Here is a 21,179-nt window from a genome sequence, read left to right as displayed (position 1 = left end):
TTTTAAATTCATTTGCATTATTCTTGTTCTTGCAGTGCAAAGAATAGGCATCTCCGCTGACCCGAGAAGGGATAGGGAGAATGTAGAAGATATTGATCATCATATATTCCAAGCATTTCTTTCCTTTCAAGGATTTTGCATAAAGATTATTCTTCTCGTGCAACCAATGGATATTTCTGCTAGTATAAAATGACGAAGTACATCCTTCAGAGAAGAGTGGCAGTATTTCTCTTTATGTTCTTGAGATACAGAACTAGAAATGATTCATTTTACTCCGACTTAATTGATAAAAGAAAAAGAAATGGAAGAAGGTGATTGCACTCATGATTTAAGTTTAGAATATGAAATATTTTTCCTTTTTCAGTAATAGATTATTAAGTTAAGATATTTACATTTTAACTGTTTGGGAAATATATAGTATTCGTTTCCATTTTCTTGCCAATATTCAATGTTCTCGAGTTCGATTCCAGCTCGCGCTGTGTGGACTTTGTGGTGGATAAACACCGTGCTCGTGGGTTTTCTCGGGGTTCTCCCGTTTCCTCCTACTTTCTTCATTCCACCATTTCACTCAGCTCTCATCATCACCGTCTCCTTTAGCCTAACCGGCATAACCGTGGGACGTAAAACCTAAAGATTTCATTTCATTTCAATGTTCTCGATCGTCCTGAGTTGTATTTCTAGTACATAGTTTCGCTAGTAAGCATCCATCATTAGTAGCGCATTTTCTGTTAAACTCACAAACATACAATAAAAAAAAACAAAAAAAAAACATCAAAGAAATGTAATTGTCCAACTTACTTTAATTACCCAAGCTCAAATTAACCGATTACCAAGAACATTACCAGAATAGAAGTGACAACATCACTAAACGTTTCCTATTGTTTCGGTCAAAGAATGATGTAGGATATAAATGCCATGTGATCTGATTTATATATATATATATATATATACATATGCTTATTGTTTGCTTGTTTGTTTATTGCTGTCGTAACTGGACACATGTTTTTCTTTTTAAAGACAATGTTACGTTGTTTTATGAGAGTAACGAAAACAAAATCTGTCCTATTAGAAAGAATGGAAACAAGTGTTCTAGAAATAGCGCTTCCGAATCAGAATCAAAAATAGTTAAGCGAAAAAAATATCTTGAAACACTACTACGCTCGCCTTAAAACAAGAGTATATACTTAGAGAACAATGAGTAGTAATATTAGCTTTTAAAGACTGTTTGCGGGGAGATTCCACACTTATTAGCAATCAGCGGTACAATCACAAAGGAAAGCGTACTAAACACATGTGATTTCTTTCCTCTCAGTAGTTGTTCTGTTGGAGTCGTAATAGGTGGATGCAAGATGGCTGCCTGGTTTTGTGTTTGCCTTTTACTTCAGTTTTCTGCTTCTTATGCAGCAGTAAGTTATATAATTTAATATTTTCTTGCTTATAAAAAGTACATAACTTTTAGGGTTGTCAGATTGTACGAGTACTAAAGACAAGCGCGGAGGCCAGTGGTATTCTTGTAACCGGGGTATCTGCATGTTATTGCCACCATTGCATCTAACATTTATAACCACTAGTACTAATTGATAACTACTATTATTATTAATAAAACTTATATTGTACCAAAATAGATGCAAATATCACAAAATAAAAGTGATTATAGATTCATATTTTTGGAGCTCCACTCGCAGTGAAAAGAGTCATATTTCCCAGTTCCGCTTTTATGGAAATTGTAATTGGTCTTCAAGTTTATCTAATCATAAATTTCGGCCATCAAAAGTTTTGTCGGCATTTTATTTCTACCATCTAACTACAAACATTTTACCACACTAAACATTGGTTTGGCACGCGCATTACTGACAGGTATAACAAGATTACAGTAAACTGCGTTATTTTGAATGAGTTTGATACATCTGTTCTATCGAAAGATGTTCTCAATAACTTACAATAGTTATTATTATTGTACTTCATGTCAAGCGTTGATATAAGTTTCAAAGCAGAAAACTCATTGCGCAGTTCATTTACATTGAAACTATTTCTTTTTAAAGTTTTAGATCATTAAATGAAAACAATTTTGGTGTTGCGTGACAATATAGGTGCAACAATGAAAAAAAGCAATTTAGCCTTGGTTACAATAAAAATTATAATTGTTGTTATAACTTATAATAGTTCAACATATATTATAAGGGATAAATGGCATGACTATTAATTACAAGTTAATACCAAATAATTCTATAATACCAAAAAACAATATTAAAATATGCAAAAACAAGGCTTATGAAAACATTTTCAACATAACATTATTTACTTGTAAAAATATAGCCTGAACACTAGTAATCAAATATAAACATATAAATATTAATATAAACATCTAAATATTAATTCATCAGTTTATACCGTCTTACTTTCGTGCATTATGTTGCTATTTTAATTAAGTAAAAAGTAAAACATATTACGCGAAATGGTGTTTCAAGTCTGAGCAGGAACACGTAAATTTATAGGGATGTTTCATTTCAAATCATACAACGGGTGCCCATCGACCATTTTGAATTCTTATGAAAAAATATGTATTAAAGATGGACGTGGTCAGAATACAGAAACAAAATAGTTTTGGTCTCTGATAATTTGACAAAGTGTTGCTTCCTCTTAAAAAATCACCGGATATAGTCAACTTTTTCAGCATAATGAGGAATTCGCGTTTTGAAGGTACAGTATTATTAAGAAAGAACAAAAAGTGGTAGAAACCTTTTTCGTTATTTATTTTATACTATATTTTCAACTCTTCCAAACAATACTAACCACAAACATAAGAGGTGTAACATAAACTGTACCAAAACTTGTTGAACTTGGACAAAACTTTGTTGTGCACATGTTTCGGATATTTCCAGCGCCTCAATGAAAATACATAAGATTTGTTTTACACTTGGAATAAATACTACGGAAACATGACATTACAGTAAAATTATTTCCTATCTATCTCTACACCATAAGTGAGAATTTAGCATGAAAAAAGTGAAACTTTCAGAATTGGATTATTTTCAAAAATTAATAATATCAAAAATTTCATCTTGAATTTTCATAACAATGCACATAACATGCACATACCATTGTTCTCCAATCCTGTAAAGACAGACTTGGTATTTTTTTTCTGCGAAGAGACATATCAATTTTTATATTGCACCTTAAAGAAGTTGTGAAATAATAGTAAAGTAGCGAACAAAGTGTGGGATTGGCAACACTGCTCTTGATTTAAATTCCTTATCCAAGGTGTTATATCACCAAAGTAATAATGTAAGTAAATATATTGATCAAGAACAGGTTCAATAAAATCTAGTGTTAAAAATGCGTGACTGGCAACCAACTGGACCGTGAAAGGAGTCTGTCATGCCCACATTTGCTACATTCAAAGAGAAGCCATTGCTGCTGGGAAAAGACCAAGTACATCAACAAGTGATACTTTGGTCTTGCACTTTGAGTTTGCAGAGAACTGGATGGTGGTGTTGCAGGAAATGATTCAAAGCTATCATTGGCAAACATCCCAAATCTCAATATTCACATGTGTTGGATACTTTCATGGTACCACACATTGCTTTGCAGTAGTCAGTGATGACTTAGCTCATGATGGTGCATATGCACTATATGCTGTCCAGCTGATCATGGGTGAAATATCTGCTCTGTGTACTGGACACGCGTTTTCTACCCAGATATTTGTATCTATAGTGTAGCCTCCCATTTCAAAAACATATTTCAGTTATTTGAGCTACAACGCATGAGTAACAACGTTACAAGGAAATGGCTATTTTCAGCTACTTGGCATGGAAAAGGTCCCAGGGGTAGGCAGTTTAGTAAAACACTGTTCAACTCAGGGCCGGCCTTTGGTGGTGTGAGGCCCGATTGGGAGCATTTTGCGGGGCCCCAGGTTTACAAATAACTTGACCGAAAGTCTTTACAACTTATATATATATATATATATATATATATATATATATATATATATATATATATATGAGAACGGAGTGAAAAGTTCTTGGCCGGACCCAGAGATGGCACTCCAAACAGGAAAATTTTATTGTTCTTGCCTAGGGGCGCTTTTCAGTTGTTCGTATAACAAGCGTCAACTTTTTCTCTCAAGTAGTTTGTGTACAGGCATTTTTGCAATTAGACGTCTTGCGTGTTAGTTGTGAAAATGGATAAACTTGAATATCGTGCAATAATCAAATTTTTCGTTTTGGCTGGATTAATCCCTACGGAAATTCATCCTAAGTTGACAAAAGTTTATGGTGACTCTGCTCCTTCCATGTCAACTGTTAAAAAATGGCAGTCGAATTTAAACGTGGTCGCACATCCCTCGAAGATGACTGAAGTGAAGGAAGGCCGAAAACCGCAACCACATCGGAAACAATCGAAAAAGTGCATGATATTGTGTTGGACGACAGGCGAGTGAAGGTGAGTGAGATAGCTGCGAGTGTGATGATATCAGTGGAGCGGGTGCGAAATATCTTGTACAAAGAACTAGGGATGCGAAAGCTCTGCGCAAGATGGATGCCGCATTTGCTGACTGCCGATCAAAAGCAAATTCGAAAACGATTTTCGCAACAATCTTTGGACCGATTCAAAATGGATCCGACCTATTTTGTGCGGCAATTTGTGACAATGGATGAGACATGTTCTCTCCACTACACGCCAGAAATGAAACAGCAGTCCAAGCAGTGGGTGGAAGCCGGTGGTGCAACGCCGAAGAAAGCAAAGACGATCGTATCGGCCTGGAAAGGTCATGGCCAGTATGTTTTGGGATGCGAAAGGGATCCTGTTAATTGATTACCTTCCAAAAGGGAGAACAATTACAGGCGAATATTACTCCAACCTTCTTGACCAGCTTGATGCCAAAATTCGCGAAAGGAGGCCTGGCTTGAAGAAGAAGAAAATCATCTTTCACCAGGACAACGTACGCACCTGTGCACAAGGGTGCGTTGGCGATGGGGAAACTGCGGGATTCGGGGTAAGATTTGCTCGGCCATCCCCCATATTCTCCTGATTTGGCACCATCGGACTTCTATCTGTTCCCAGACTTGAAGAAATTTCTATCTGGGAAGCGCTTTACATCGAATGAAGAAGTTGAGAAGGTCGTGAATTACTATTTTCACAACCTTCCAGACTCTCACTTCCAGGAAGGAATACTGATGTTGGAGAAACGCTTGACCAAGTGTATTGAAGTTAAGGGAGATTATGTCGAAAAATAAAATAATTTTGGAACTGTAATTCGCTGTCTCTCATTATCATGCCGAGAACTTCTCACCCCGCCCTCTCATATATATATATATATATATATATATATATATATATATATATATATATATATATATATATATATATATATATATATATATAATGCTCTAGTTGCTGGTCTAGAGGCTATACCCATTTCCTTATATAACCTTTTTTCATCTGCGAAATGTTCTGGTGAAAACGCTCACCCTCTTAATTGCTTATAGCAACTAATTTTTTTTAAGAGAAGTAACTTAAATGGAAATGCAGAAAGAGACTGAATTTTAAAATACACATTTCACAAGTATTTCAGACTTTTCTCCTGTTATAAGTAAATCTATAGATGTCAAAATCTAGTTTCTTGACCAAACTTTGCAGAAAAGTGTGGATATCAAGAAACAAGCGTAAGCAAAATTTAAAGTGCTTCCGTCCATAAAGACGGCCGCAGTGGTCAAAAGACTGATTGATCAGAATAAGCCATAACAATGTGTTTCAAGTTTGAAAATGTCGTATTATTTTTAAAACAGGTAAAGGGATGAAAAACAAAAACGCATTAACCGACACCAGGAGGAAGTAGACGTCTATTTGAGAGTATGCTTATCATGGTCACTATCTTGAAGCGGCCATCTTGTATCTCGCTCGTTTTTTTTTTTAAATAGGAAGGGGGTATTTAATATATCAAATTGGGCTATAATTTTACTAGAAATACAATGGTGAAGTCTATGTTTCCATAAGTTTATATTTGTAAGAGATAATGAAATGCACATTGATATGAATTCGTTGGTGCAAAGCTTTCTTAACAGCTGTATCTTTTAGAAAAGAATTCAAGCCAGGAAGACCTATTGTAGGCTAGTGAGAACATCGTAGGTAGCTACTTGTAAAATGTATAATCAGGTTGAAATCGTTATCGACTGCAGACAAAATGAAATTGTGATGAGACGATAACAAATCTTTTCCATTGGGTTATTCGAGTTAGAAGACAAACCTTCATAAGCAGCCACCTATTCAGTACGCACTAGTATACATTCGGTTTTCCTGATTTGATTTTTTTAAAATACATCCACTGGATTTTTCACAGGAGAGGGCAAAGTTTGTCCTCTGGTTTTGAATATTTAATATAGTTATAATAAAAGAAAAGATATGCAGAGAAGTCTCACTGAGACTAATTTATTTGATACCGTTTCGGTATTTACGGTAGTATCCCATGACATAATCACTAATAACGCCAGGAACTTTTACTTAGTGGTGTTCAAAATAAAAGAGGGTGTGTATCCAGAATAACGATATAAAGTTTTACACAAACTCAAAGGAAACAATATTTTTACGCCCAGGGGTATGTGTAAGGAAATTTGGGGGGTGTTAGGGGTGTTGGGGTGTGCAGAATACTTCCTGGACATAATATCTATTTTTACAACAGAAGTTGTAAACGTAAAAAGAAAAGAAAAAGAAACTACTGCAGTATTAAATTCAGAAAATATTTTTTTATGCTCGGAAACTTAATACAAACTATTCATTTACTTGTTAGTGAGAGGCCATACCTTTCCTTGTGGAGTCCATAGATGTACCTCTATTGCAATATGTTGTTGTGTATACTTGACAGCCGAGAGTAGCACTGACATCTTAATGGTACCATAGCCACTTGGCTAGGGGCCCTGCGAGCAGAATTGCATGTATTAATTACATGTATTAGGAGCAAAATTTAGTCATAGGAACCACAACACACTTGTTTGCTCTTGGGCCTAATATGCTGTTAAAACGGCACTAGCGCGGAGCCCTCTAAGGCGCGGGGCCCGATTGGGAGTAATCGGTCCAATCGACTTAAGGCCGGTCCTGGTTCAACTAAATTTAATCTCCAACATAAGCCTGTTGATACAATTAGAGATACAACAGAATTCGTTAAAACTGTCTCTACATTAACGAAGAATACAACATTACTGTTTTTAGATAAGTGTACTGTTAGAGAATTTCGTTCAAGTAAAAGGAAAGAGTGAGTGAATGTGAAACTAGTGACTGGAAGTCATTCCAGCAAGTTTTGAATTGCATCACATGAAATTTCCATTGCCAGAACTGCTGCTCATGCAAATAACCTTTATTTTCTTAAGCTTCGTAACCAAACCTCCTTATACTGTGATGTATTTGTGTGTACGTGATCTTGTACGGTGTGTATTAGACAATCAGGGGTGGGCGGGAAAAATAACACTCGAATCACTCGAACTGGAAGAGAGACAATCTCTCGTGATTCCACATCGTCCTGCAACAGGTTTCAAATGGCCTTCTGTGCAAAATTTCTATACAATTCCCATACTACTCAAGATGGATTTCCCTATTCACACTAAACGCTTTGCTCGTCTGCACAAATTTCTAGCAACCCAACTAAAGCTTACAGAAGACGTTTTTGCACTGGTGTGATACACTGGTGACTGCCTACGTAAAATAAGTCTTTGTAACTACTGAATCTATTCTTGGCCAATACCTTTACTTACATTATTACTATGGTGATATAACACCTTGGATGTGGAACTTAAATCGAAAGCAGTGTTGCCAATCCCACACTTTGTTCATTATTTTACTATTATTTCATAACTTGTTTAAGGTGCAATATAAAAATTCATATATATCTTCGCAGAAAAAAAATACTAAGTCTGTTTTTACAGGATTGAAGAACAATGTTGTGTATATTGTTATGTGCAAGTTTTATGAAAATTGAAGATGGGGTTTCTGAGATATTCATTTTTGAAAATAGTCCAATTCTGAAAGTTTCACTTTTTTCATGCTATATTCTTACTTGTAGTGTAGAGATAGATAGGAAATAATAATTTTATTGTAATGTCATATTTCCATAGTACAGGGTGTTTCACCCAAAAAGCCGTGATTTCTAGCGGCTACAAAATTTATTTTAATAATAGCATAGTAATATAAAACATGTAGATACACAGCAAACAAAGTATAAAGTTTGTTTTACAATGTTTTGATTTTGATTCAGGTTGCATAGTCCAGTATAATAATGGCGGACAGTAGACTTACGTTGTAGCAGAAGATCTCATTTGTGACTTGGTTCATTGAATCACGCTCCCTCGTTGGTGTCCAACGACGATTCCGACTGGAGAATCATTGTACATGGACATCATCCACCAAGTCCATATGACGTTATGTTGATCAGTTCAATAAGACTGGTAATGTTACAGGACTTCGAAGAGGGGGATCCAGACCAACTGTGCCTACAGAACAGCGTATTGCAGTAGTGCGAGCATCTGTTATGAATAGCCCGACTAAAGAATCTCTGCGACGTTTGTCAGCAGAAAACGCAATATCCGTAACATCATGTTAGCGAGAAGACCTCCAGATGTTACCCTACGAAATACAGATGCTTCAAAAATTAATAGACATTGCAAAAAGAAGACATCTGCATTTTGCAAATCAGTTCATTGCGTTAATTGCTGATGATCCCGACATTATTAAAAAGTTGTGGTGTACAGATCAAGCTTACTTTTATCTGTCAGGGGAAGTAAACAAACAAAATGTAAGATTTTGGGCAACAGAAAATCCGCATGAAATGGTAGACTTGCCTCTGCATTCGGGAAAGTTTTTGGTTTGGTGTGCTGTATCAAAACGTGGCAAAATTGGACCTTTCTTCTTTGATGGTTATGTCACATCAGAAAATTATTTGGAAATGCTTGAGCTTTACTTCTATCCTGGCCTTTGTCGTAAAAGGTGTCTACTTCGTCCCCAATGGTTCCAGTAGGATGGAGCTAAACCGCATACAACAGAACCTGTATTTAATTTCCTTCACACAAAATTTCGCAATCGTGTGATCTCTAATCGGTATCCATTGCTTTTTGAAACAGGCTTAGTGGCTTCCATGCAGACCAGACATTAACCCTTGTGATCTTTTCATGGTTTTGCCTCAAGGAGGGGGTATTCAAGCGTAAACCCCGATCTTTAAATGAATTAAGAGCAAACACTGAGCAGTATACGGCAGCAGTTTGTCACGTCGTCCTTGAGAAGATTTTTGATAAGACGAGCATCAGGGTCAGGGTAGAGTCCATTCGTCAGAGTGGACTCTTTGAACATGTGTTACATTAAATTTTAGTGTTATATTAAAATTTAGTCTTTCACTTATCATAAAATATTAATTTCTCTTATTATAAACATCAATAAAATACGTTATTGCACTTCAAAATCACAGCTTTTTAACTGAAACACCTATATTTATTCCTAGTATAAAAAAAATCTTACGTGTTTTCATTGAGGCGCTGGAAATATCCGAAACATGTGCACAATAAAGTTTTGTCCAAGTTCAACAATTTTGTTACAGTTTTTGTTACACCTCTAATGTTTGTGTTTGGTATTGTTTGGAAGAGTTGAAAACATAGAATAAAATAAATAAGGAAAAAGGTTTCTACCACTTTTTGTTCTTTCTTAATAATACTGTACCTTCAAAACGCGAATTCCTCATTTTGCTGAAAAAGTAACTATATCTGGTGATTTTTTAAGAGGTCGCAACACTGACAAATCATCAGGGATCAAAACTATTTTGTTTCTGTATTCTGGCCATATTCATCTCTAATATATATATTTCTCATAGAACTTCAAGACAGTCATGGTACACCTTTGGCTATCACATGAACGATTTGAAATGAAATGGGTCTAAAGTAAATATTCACGAATGTTTCCAACGAAATATGAACTTTCTATCCACTCTCCCAAAGGTGATAACTAGAGCAACCCAAAAGCATAAAAAGCATAACAGCAACTTACACATATGGTTGGTACCTTGAACATGGTTGTGGTTGTCTAAGGATCCAGAAGAAACTAATTTTAAAAGCATAATAAAAAGAATTTGAGAAAATAAAGCATAAAGCATAATTTAAAATATCTAACACAATTCTTGGAAAATTCTATTAGAACAATTCTTGGAAAATTCTAATAGAACATTTCTTGGAAAATTCTGTTTAACTGCAAATTAACCAAGGTGGTGGTAGTGGAAACGAAGAAACTGAGAGTGATATAGATGAAGATGACTAACTTTCCATTCGTAACCTATTTTAGTGTGATGTATAAGTGATACTTTAACAAACTTCACACAAGTTGCATATTGTTTTGCAGCATTTGGCTTCTGATATTCTGATTAGCGAAGGTGATATTAGTGGTATTGTACATAGTTTGTGAACATCTCAAGTGATTTATTTCTCCGGTATAAAAATTATGTGTACAAGAATTGTATGTATGATGATTCGAAATGTACAAAAAGTGCACAAGAACTCTACAATATATTGTTATGTGCATCTCTTGAACTTTAGCACTTTCTGTACTTTTGATGGCATATTTTACTTTCCCTTTCTATATGTATGCACTTCTAAGGCGCACACAAGTGATTAAAAAAATGACTCGAGTAAAGCATATCTCTTTACATTGCATTAAGTAGAAAGTTCATTAAATATGAAAGAAACTGGTTGCATAAATTATTAATAAATAGATAGACGATTAATATAAAACAATGATTGAAATTAACAATAAAGCATAATTTGAAAAAAGTAAAGCATAATTGAACAAAAAATAAAGCATAATGTGGGTTTCTCTAGTGACAACTTTCTCCGTACGTGTCTTATTATTTTTGTACGTACCTTAGGTAACATTACTTTTGATGGACATTAGCCTAAAGTCTCGTGGAGAATACGCATGAAGAAACGAAAATGTGCTGGTCAATGAGAACTAACATTCATGAAACAAGCATATCGGGTGTACAGTACTCCATTAGTAGTCACTGTTTCAAAACCTTGAGCCATTCATATGTGGTTGCTTATGCTCTCTCCTCTCTCTCTCTCTCTCTCTCTCTCTCTCTCTATATATATATATATATATATATATATATATATATATATATACACATTTATTCTCTTGCAACGAAGGAAAGTTCCATACTAGGCCCAAATAACGATAAGACTGTTTACGTCACCTCATTGTTGTTGCCCCGAGAAATTTCTTTAAAGATCGAAACAACGTATCAAAGTAAAGTAAATTGCCCCAGGGTTCCCCGCAGGGTCCCAGACGGGGTCCAACCCAAACTTTTTAAATGGAAAGGGTGGTAAACGAAGGAAAATACCTTGAACCTTGAACCTTGAAGTTGATGTTAAATGAAAGAAGATAAATAAAGTCTCGACTCTACAATCTTCATTGCAAAGTCTATGGCTATTCGTATGAATTTGAAACAGCGGGATAGGTGTAAAAACAAAAACACGGATGTGTTATTATTTCAAAAGTATAACGATTCAAAGTAAAAAATGTTCCAGCCTCCCTCTCAAGATCTTGGACGGGGTCCAACTCAAAATGTTGAAATGGGAAAGCGGTTCAAGGTGAGTATCGTATCAAAGCTGATGTTAAGTGAAAGATGAAACAAGTCTCGACACCTGATGATAAGCCTGTGCAAAATGGCGGTGGATCAAAATGTCAACAGAAGCCTGTTAAAACATTTTAGTTTTTTACACCTGTCTCACCGTTTCAGATTAATAGGAATGGCCATAGACTTTTTAATGAAGATTGTGTTATTTTAACCCACCGCTATTTTGCACAGGCTTATCGTAGAGAGTCGAGACTTGATTTATCTTCTTTCATTTAATACCAACTTTCATACGATATGCAAGTTGACTACCCTTCATTTAAAAATTTTGAGTTGGACTCCGTCTGTGACTCTGCGGGGGACCCTGAAACAATTTATTTTACTTTGATACGTTGTATTTTGAAATGATGAAAGACATGTTTTTCTGTTTTCATATCTGTGTCACGATTTCAGATTTTTCGGGGTTGCAATGGACTTTATAGACACGCTTAAAGATCTTAATAAAAATGAGTAAAATGCTGCTCCCAAGCGGAATGCATGAGACCTCCCCAATTTTGGTAACCGGTTTTGATCTTACCTTGACCCAAGCTTTCAGGAAATATATACAACACTCCCACTTTGTGAGTTCAGGTTCAAGTACATCCCTAGTTAGTCCAATTCATTATATAATTGTTGAATATCTATTCATCATAACAACTAGGTATTCGACCTTAGTACGAAGATTATAGTATTCTTATAAATTTTAAATAGTTTTAGTATTTTTTTAGATCGTTTGGAAATTCAGATTATGAAACGAAGATTTAATGTACTGACAAACTACGTATGCAACTTACAGGTGCATTAAATGTTAATTTCTATCATAATTTCTAAATCCTTGACATTTTCGGAAGATGGAATAGTAATATTAAATTACATGGATGAAAGAACTTAATGCTCTGTAATGGCGAATACGTACGTGTCTTAATTTCTTTTCAACAATAAGAACATCTTGAAAACAATTTCAACTTTGTTAACATATTAGAAAGGATGCTTCCCAACTGTACAACGAGTTTTAAAAAAAATAAGAAAAGTAGTTTTTTGGTTTGCTCCTAGCAGGCACTATTTTTTTCATAGTTTCAGCTGTTAATAGACACAAATTTGAAGTCATGGAGAAAGAAAACTTTGAAGACTGTGAATCCAGACAATAGTAATAAGCTTTAGTGAAGAACTTTGATAATGTAGTTTATATTTTGTACAAACTCCTCACAAACACGAATTTCATAAGCAATACAGTGTTGACAAGTCAGTGGAAATTTATTTATTTTTGAATAACACTTAATCAAGATATTACTTATTCTGAACACTTTATAACACTAAGCAAAACAGATATTTGTTGCAAAACGAATATTACAAACGTTGAGAGGAAAACGAAGAGTCAAGTTGCTCAAGATCATTTTCTCTTCTTTCTTAAAACCACATATATACTAAACTACATACCACCATCTAAACTAGTATCTAAAATCATAAATATACTAAACTTTTCCATTCCTAAGAAATTTCTTCTTTCTGTCATGTTTGGCAGATCAGTTTGTGTATCTATTTGATTAGGTAGGCACTTCCCAACTTAAAGCAATTGACGCACCCAGAATTAGAAGTTGCTAAGTCATTATTGCTAGATTTTACAGGAGCACGCTTTGAAGTTTGTAGAACTGTGTTGAAATACCAAGATATTAATACAATGAACTCAAATTTCGTATACTGCTTCGTTTCGATAGGTGTAAAGTTGTTTTACAATACCAGATGATTATAAGGTAATCAGAACTTTTTTGAACAAAAGTTCAAACCTTGACTTATCAACTTTTCTTATTAAACGAGTGAAAAGTTGGTAAGTCAGTGTACTTAACAACTTCTGACCCTCACTGTTAACACAGATGCCACAATAAAGAATAGATTACAGATACAAAACTTAGCTACGAACTTAATTTCTAACGACAACTTGTACATTCACTCTACATTATCATCCACATCACTACCAGACACTATTGTGTTGTAAAATGAAGTCCCTTCTGGCAGAGATACATGTTCTTCCAGCAAATGTACATAACCACATATCTCTTTCTTAACCAACTCAACTGGTTTGAGGTCTGTGGACCACCGTCATATGAATTTTGCAAGGCTTGCAATCTCACTCCGCGTTTCAGAAACGACTGTGGGCGAAAAAGAGTTGAAGACATTGTGTGACGAACGTCTGGTACACACCCTCTTTTCAAACATACACCACGAGTTCCGGTAAAGTCAGGAACACTTTGGATAAAAATGCAATTGATGGTTGCTTTGAAATCAAAGACGTCACAACTGGAGTGCAATCATGTTCCCCAGTACCAGTGAGTTATTTTTTGACATATACAATACGATTTTTGTAGAGTTTGTCTGGTCAGTTTAAGCTATGTGGAAGGGATGAGAACTTAATTTTTTGATTGCTTCTTCTTTTCAATATGCTCAAAATTTCTGTCAATGGGCATGAAAGAATGTCCTGGAATGAGGAAGTATAAATAAATACACTGAAAACGGACTCGCGTAACCACATATCAGCAAGCAAGACGCAGCCAAGACGCAGATGCCTTCCAAAATGCCCTGGTGTCGGAATAGACTTGGAATATTCTGTGGCTGATGCGGAAGGCATCTTCACTATCACTGTCGCTTTAACTCCCTCACATATATGAAGTCACAAGAAAGGGTATATTCAGAGCTATTACCTTCAGATAAACATTGACTGGTGACATCGTCACTCGAATCTTTATCGGCGTCAGCCATCTTTTCACTATGCAGAAAGACCTCTGGCTGTAAAGCGGTAGCGCCGCTCGTAGAGCAGACACGGAACGAAAATGAAATGAAATGAAATCTTTAAGTTTTACGTCCCACGGTTATGCCGGTTAGGCTAAAGGAGACGGTGATGATGAGAGATGAGTGAAATGGTGGAATGAAGAAAGTGGGAGGAAACGGGAGAACCCCGAGAAAACCCACGAGCACGGTGTTTGTCTACCACAAAGTCCACACGGCGCGAGCTGGGATCGAACCAGGAACCCCAAGCACCGGAGGTGAACGCTCTACCACTGAGCCACCGCGCCCCCCAGACACGGAACGAATTTGACTTAACAACATCTGTCCACAAATATGGACTTAACAACTTCTTTTCCGAAATTCACACTCCATTCTCAAGGGCAGGTGTGTCATTTGAACGACTTAACGTCGTCTGATTCGTTTAAGATTTAATACCGGTGTAGACCTGTATTGCAAGATGTTATTCGTGCACATAGCAACATTTTTTCCAAAACTTGACTTAACAACTTCTGATTCTGAGTGCATCAATTGGAGCGGAATGGAATTTGCTCTTTTTGATTTGTTATTCTCTAACTTTGCATTAGCTATTTTTAACTATAATGAAGCAGTTCTAATGGAAATTTCGGTTTGTACAATTTTACAGTATTAGTACACCATATTTTAAAACAAATAATCCATACAGAATTCTTCGTATGCAGAGCCGGCCCTAGGTAATTTGCCGTCACCTGCAATAGTACCATTTGTTCCCGACTCAGCAAGAAAGAACACCTTTTAAAGCCCACTATTATTTTAAGTGCGTTCCTCCATTATAATTTTAGTATCGCTAATGAATAATGGATTGACTGAATAATAATAATAATAATAATAATAATAATAATAATAATAATAATAATAATAATAATAATAATAATAATAATAATAATAATAATAATAATAATAATAATAAGCTATTAAGAAGAAGATTGTATATAGAAAAATGAAATGATGGACGAGAAGATGTGAAAAAATACAGAAATAAGTTATATTTGATCAAGATGATTCTGTAATTCATGAGGTATAAAATTGATCATAGAATAACAAATTATTGATAAATGAAGCTTATGTTTAAATTTCGATGTCTAGAACAGAATACATATATCGCCTCTTATTACAATACGACTCTAGGATGCTTTTACACAATGCACTTTTAAACTTGAAGTTAATATGTTTGTGATATATGCGTAATTTTTGAAACTTCTGAATTTCTATTATGAAACGTGAAATTAATTTTAAAAATTAATACCTTAATTCTTAGCTATTTTTTTAAAAAAATATAATTATATATTCAATATTTTCTTGTTAATACTATAGCTTTAATTATAACACTCTCAAAAGCATGAAGTAAATCAAATATGCAATGATTCAAAACATTTATGTAATATACTTCTCTGCGTTATTATTTTCATTATCCACTCACTAATTAATCTAAATACTATTTATAAAGATAATTTAGGTGAATATATCGAAATCATTAAAATCGTATACTTAAGAAATTATATATATATCACACACATATTCACTTCAAGTTTAAATATGCTACCACAATATGAAATTTAGACACAATCTATGTACGTGAAAGTAGATAAAATTTAGTCTAAATTTCAAAATTCCCTATTTACACACAAGTTCAGTACTTTCCATAAAACTAAAAGGCGTTATTTTTGTATTTTGTATAGAATAATCCTAGAGCATAGAACGTTAACGATATGGTGTTTCTCTTCAAAATATTACAGTTGACTACTATGAAGAGCAAAGAATTTTGAAATAACGAAGCAAAATAGGAAGGACGTATTGTATCTCTTTACTGTTCAAAAACACGAATAAATTTATTGAGTATGTTATCAAGCAGTGGCGTATTTAGGGGGCTTCCGGGCTTAATCCCCCCGAAGTCTTACTTACTATAGTAAAGTATATGAAATATCTTGCAGAATTTTCACATTTTCAGGCAAAGTTCCACGAAAGTTAACAAAGCCCCCCGTAACAAAATCGTAAATACGCCACTGTTATCAAGTAACACGGAGGATATGTATTATCTACCGAAGAAGATGAAAAATATTATATTCATGCTATTTGATTAAATATGAAAGTAAAATTGTAAATATATTACACCATAAGAGATAGGGCATACATTAGTTTGACTAGGCATGGAATATTTCAGTATGTAAATTAAATACATGCATTTAACTGACGAAAATACTTTTATCATTGAATACCAAGCATTAAAAATTTAGAAGACTGGGAATTGCTCAGACAAGTATTATAACTTGCAATATTAGTATACCCGAAATGTGCTTTTACCAAAAATCACTTCTACCAAAATAATTTTTAGTTACACCAAATTCTCGATGTATATAAACTGATTTGTAGCATCCACCATTGCATATTCATTCATAATGCCAGCACTGACTGAGTTTCCATAGAATTGAGACTTAGTCATTCTTGCACATCAAGGTCATAAACAATAGATTTTGCTCTAGTATACTTAAATTGTGAGACTCTTGGATGTCTCACAGTACAGTATATTAGAGTAACTAGCAACATCACTAAATGCTTTCCTATTTTCTCTAGCACGGGGGGTGACTGAAAAGTTTTGAGCCTTGAGGAAACTATGAGAAGTACAGATTTGGTAATATCTTTATTTTTCAACATAATTACCTTCGACAGCAACACACTTGCTCCAACGGTGTTGCAGTGCTCTTATCCCAGTAGACAAAATCTTTAGGTTGTGACAACAGAAACTCCTCCACGTCTGTCATGACGTCATTATCGCTTGCAAACGTCGTCCTGCTGGAGCCTTTTTTGAAGATTAGGGAACAAGTGGAAGTTTGAGGGGCACATCTGGAGAATAGGGTGGATGGGGAACGAGTTCAAAGCCACATTCGTGAATAGTGGCCATGACAACTGCTGAGTGGTCGTGAGCATTATCATGATGGTAGAGAACGCCTCTGGACATCATTTGTGGCCTTTTTTCTTGAATTTGCACTCGAAGTTTTTTCAAAATGTCACTATAGTATTGTCCTGGGATGGTATGACCCCTTTGCAGGTAATCAATGAATATCACACCTTGGGAGTCCCAAAAAAACAGAGGCCATCAGTTTGCCTTGCCTTTGCCTTCTTTGGAGTAGAGGAGGTGGGGTGCTTCCATTGTTTGGATTATTGTTTTGTTTCTGGCTGGTAATGGTGTACCCAACACTCGTCCATAGTGATGAATCAACAGAGAAAATTGTTCACATCGCGTTCTAACGGTTTCAAATTGTCCACGGATAGGAGGTACCGAATGCGTTTTTGTTCGGGAGTCAGAAGACGTGGGACCCATCGAGCAGAAGTTTTTGATAAACCAAGCTTATTCTTCAGAATATGATCTGCTCAATCCTGTAATATGCCCAGCCTGTCTGCTATCTGTCGAGTTGACAATCGGCGATCTTCCATGATCATTTCAAGTACTTGAAGGTCTCCCAGATCTCGGCTCATCTTCAACACTCAGCCTACCACGCTTGAATTCCTGCACCCATCTTTTGATGGTGGCATATGAAGGGGCAGATTCACTTACGGTATTGACCATATTCTGGTGGATCTCAGACGCCGACATTTTTTTTAACTGCAAATACTTGATGAATGACATGTACTCGATTTTTTCCATTTTCCCAACTTCTGCCATCTCATTCACTTCAAGAGCCTGTAAAATACAAAGGAATTACTTAGAACCAAGAGCTTGATACACATTAATATCAAAGGTTGTACTATTCTAATAAATATAATTATTCTATTCTAGATTCTCATTTTCTATGTTAGGCTCAAAACTTTTCAATCAACCCTCGTATATTAACGTATGCAATAAATAGGTATGGTATGTAATATTATGTAGCGTAAAAGGGATTATTGAGTCAATAGAGTATAGTATGATTAATACAAATCGAATCAAGTTTATCTGCAGCTTTTGAATCTTTAATTGATTCTACATCACAACCAACACTTCTCCCTTGTTCTTGAAGAAGCCGAACAGTTAACTGAAATTCTCAATGCGTTTAAATGTGTTAGGTGTAAACAAAAAGAATCTGTAATCATATAATAATATCAACTTAAATAAAAGAGTCCACAAGACCACCTTTTCCAGTGATCTGTGAAAGATTACCTCCGATTCTCATCAGAACTAACTATACTCGTGTCCAAAATGATTGTCGCATATCTATAATTGTCTTCTTGTAAGAATATAATTTGATAGTGATTTTGCAGGGTACTTTTAATACTGACACTATGTGTATAATCAGGAAATGTATATTTATGGTAAATTTCATAGGAAAAGAATTATAAATACGAAAATTAGAACGAGTAAAACAAAATGTTGCTAAATGGACAAGAAAGTTTTATTGTTCTTATTTACTACTCTTTTGATATGAAATTTACCACATACTGTACATATCTTTCTCGATTATACACATACTAACATTATAAGAAATAACGGCGACTTCGTTATGAAATTATATTCCTAGAACATATTTACAGACATGCGACAATAATTTTGGACATGAGTGTACCTGAATGTTACAGATATTAGTATCGTTTCTAGATTCTAAGATCACTATTAATACTGATTTCTAACTGTGCTTTCTTGATTTTTCTGAGAAATGTGAATAATAAGTTATTAGGTATTGTAGGATGACTAATAACCTACTTTCGTCCATCTGCAAAATAAGAACAAAATTGTTGGTGGTTTCAGGAAAATAATGGAGAGAAAACTTGATATCATTAGTAATATACCGTTTATCATATTGACTTTTGATTTGGAATATGAACAAAGTAGTAAGAAATATTGCCGAGTCAGTCATTCAAGGTGTCACATTAATCAGTAAATTACCCTTTCTCTCGTAGAAGCTAACAATACGGTGATGTAGATTCACTAAATTAACTTAAGAGGCTTTACCACTAATGCAGTTTTAAATCTTTAAAAAAATCTTAGACCTTTTAGAATTAAATTATAATTCTCGATCTTCAGCCACTAGTAAATGACTTGTTAGGAGGATAAAGGGAAGTAGAGAAAACTTTTTAAAAATCTAAACTATCTAATTCACGTTCGTTAAAATAATGTTCTTGAGAACACGAACGAAAAAATAGAAGAGCTTTCCCATATAACGTTCTTGACATGTAGAGTATAGAAAACGTGAAAACTTGCTAGACCCACGAATTCTGTTTTCACTCCTATGATTGTAGGAACACAAATCACCGTATGATCAGTGGTAAACCGTTCACCTCTGGTGCGTGGGGTCCCTGGTTAAATTTCCGCTCAAGCCAGGTGAACTTTGTGGGGGACAAACACCGTGTGCCTGAGTTTTCTCGAGGTTCTCCCGTTTCCTCCTATTTTCTTCACTCCACCATTTCATTCATTTCTCATCATTACCGCCTCCTTTAGCCTGCCTGGCATAACCGTGGGACGTAAATCTGAAAGATTTCAATTTTTTTTACAAACGACCATATGATGATTTGAAAGTATGATGTACAATACTTTACTGTACTGAAATTACCCAACCTTTAAGTTCTGCTATATATTTGGCCGAATGAAGAAAAATGATAAATAAACCCGGATGAAACATATATAGTAAATACGATCACCAATCAAGTAAATTCTTCTGCTGAGTGAAACATTAACTTGTAACTAAATACTAACCAAGGGCATATCATGACATAATTTAATATATTAGAGGTACAATAACGCGTTATCCTCTGATTTTGTCATTTCTACTTTACGCCTCTTTAAGATAATTGAAGACGAGATCTATTATTAAAGTGAGGTATAAACTATTACCCGGATTTGTATACGACGCACTCTACTGCTTACAAGTTTGAACCTGTGATTCTGTGCTCTGCTACCAAGCACGCTTGCTAAAGAGATTTCATTCATTAGTTTATTTTAGTCATGAAACTATAACACTGCTTGTCACTTTTGTACAAGGGTATTCTTAACTTTAGTTAAAATTACTTTTCGTGTGTAAAAGATATGGAACAACTTTATTCAAAATTATATTTTTAGTCTGAAGGGTGTAAAAAACATGAAGTTATCGACTAAAATAGACATACTACTCCTTCCACCTTCCTCGAACTAATCATTTGTGATTCATACTATAGAATTTGACTTTTGTTTTATTTCCAATGATTCGAATACGCACAAATTTTAGTTCGAAAGAATTTTAGTTCGAAATGATAACTAATCAAATTACTGACACTAGCGCAACCTGAATCGACAAGACTGGAGTAACATAGTTTATAGTATGTTTTTTGTTCCTAATTAATGATCTTCTTTAAAATGCAATGAAAGTCTTTGAACATATTCTGACTACCAAGAAACTGTATTACGTCAGCAGTTGTTTAATTATCTTATTGTTTCGAGTTTAAAACCATGAATTGGAACTGTTGTGAAGTTATTTTGTAATGACTTAGGTGAGAACATTTTAGATCTAATGGTTTGAAAGAAAATGATATAATTCTTTCTTCATAACTGCGACTGCAAGCTTTGCTAAATTACTACGCATTACTTTTTTCAATTGAAAAATGAAAACGTGATTTTTCTCTATAGAAAATAATTAATACTGTATTAGTTAAAGCGTAAGCGAAGGAAAGACTCTTACTACCACGATATAAACATACTATATGTAAAACCTATTACACAGCCTCATCATAACAACATTCTTCAATAACATTTGTACCAAAACTAATTTTCCATTACTTGAGA

The 21,179-nt window shown here is 34.7% G+C and overlaps 1 protein-coding gene across 2 annotated transcripts in view; it reads left to right on the top strand.

Moving 5' to 3' along the window:
* Nucleotides 1-1,184: 1,184 nt before the first annotated feature.
* Nucleotides 1,185-21,179, top strand: part of LOC145691779 (uncharacterized) — a 123,982-nt gene continuing 103,987 nt past the window's right edge. The window contains exon 1 of one of the 2 annotated variants that reach the window (XM_081767090.1): nt 1,185-1,406. In XM_081767090.1, the coding sequence (XP_081623216.1) occupies nt 1,350-1,406 (57 nt within the window). In that variant the 5' untranslated portion in view covers nt 1,185-1,349. The remainder of the gene's footprint in view (nt 1,407-21,179) is intronic. The other variant, XM_081767091.1, reaches the window with a different exon arrangement.

This window comes from Thermobia domestica, chromosome 8 (genome assembly GCF_964235325.1).
Source record: "Thermobia domestica chromosome 8, izTheDome1.hap1.1, whole genome shotgun sequence".
NCBI lineage: Eukaryota > Metazoa > Arthropoda > Insecta > Zygentoma > Lepismatidae > Thermobia > Thermobia domestica.
This window is presented reverse-complemented; position numbering and strand designations above follow the sequence as displayed.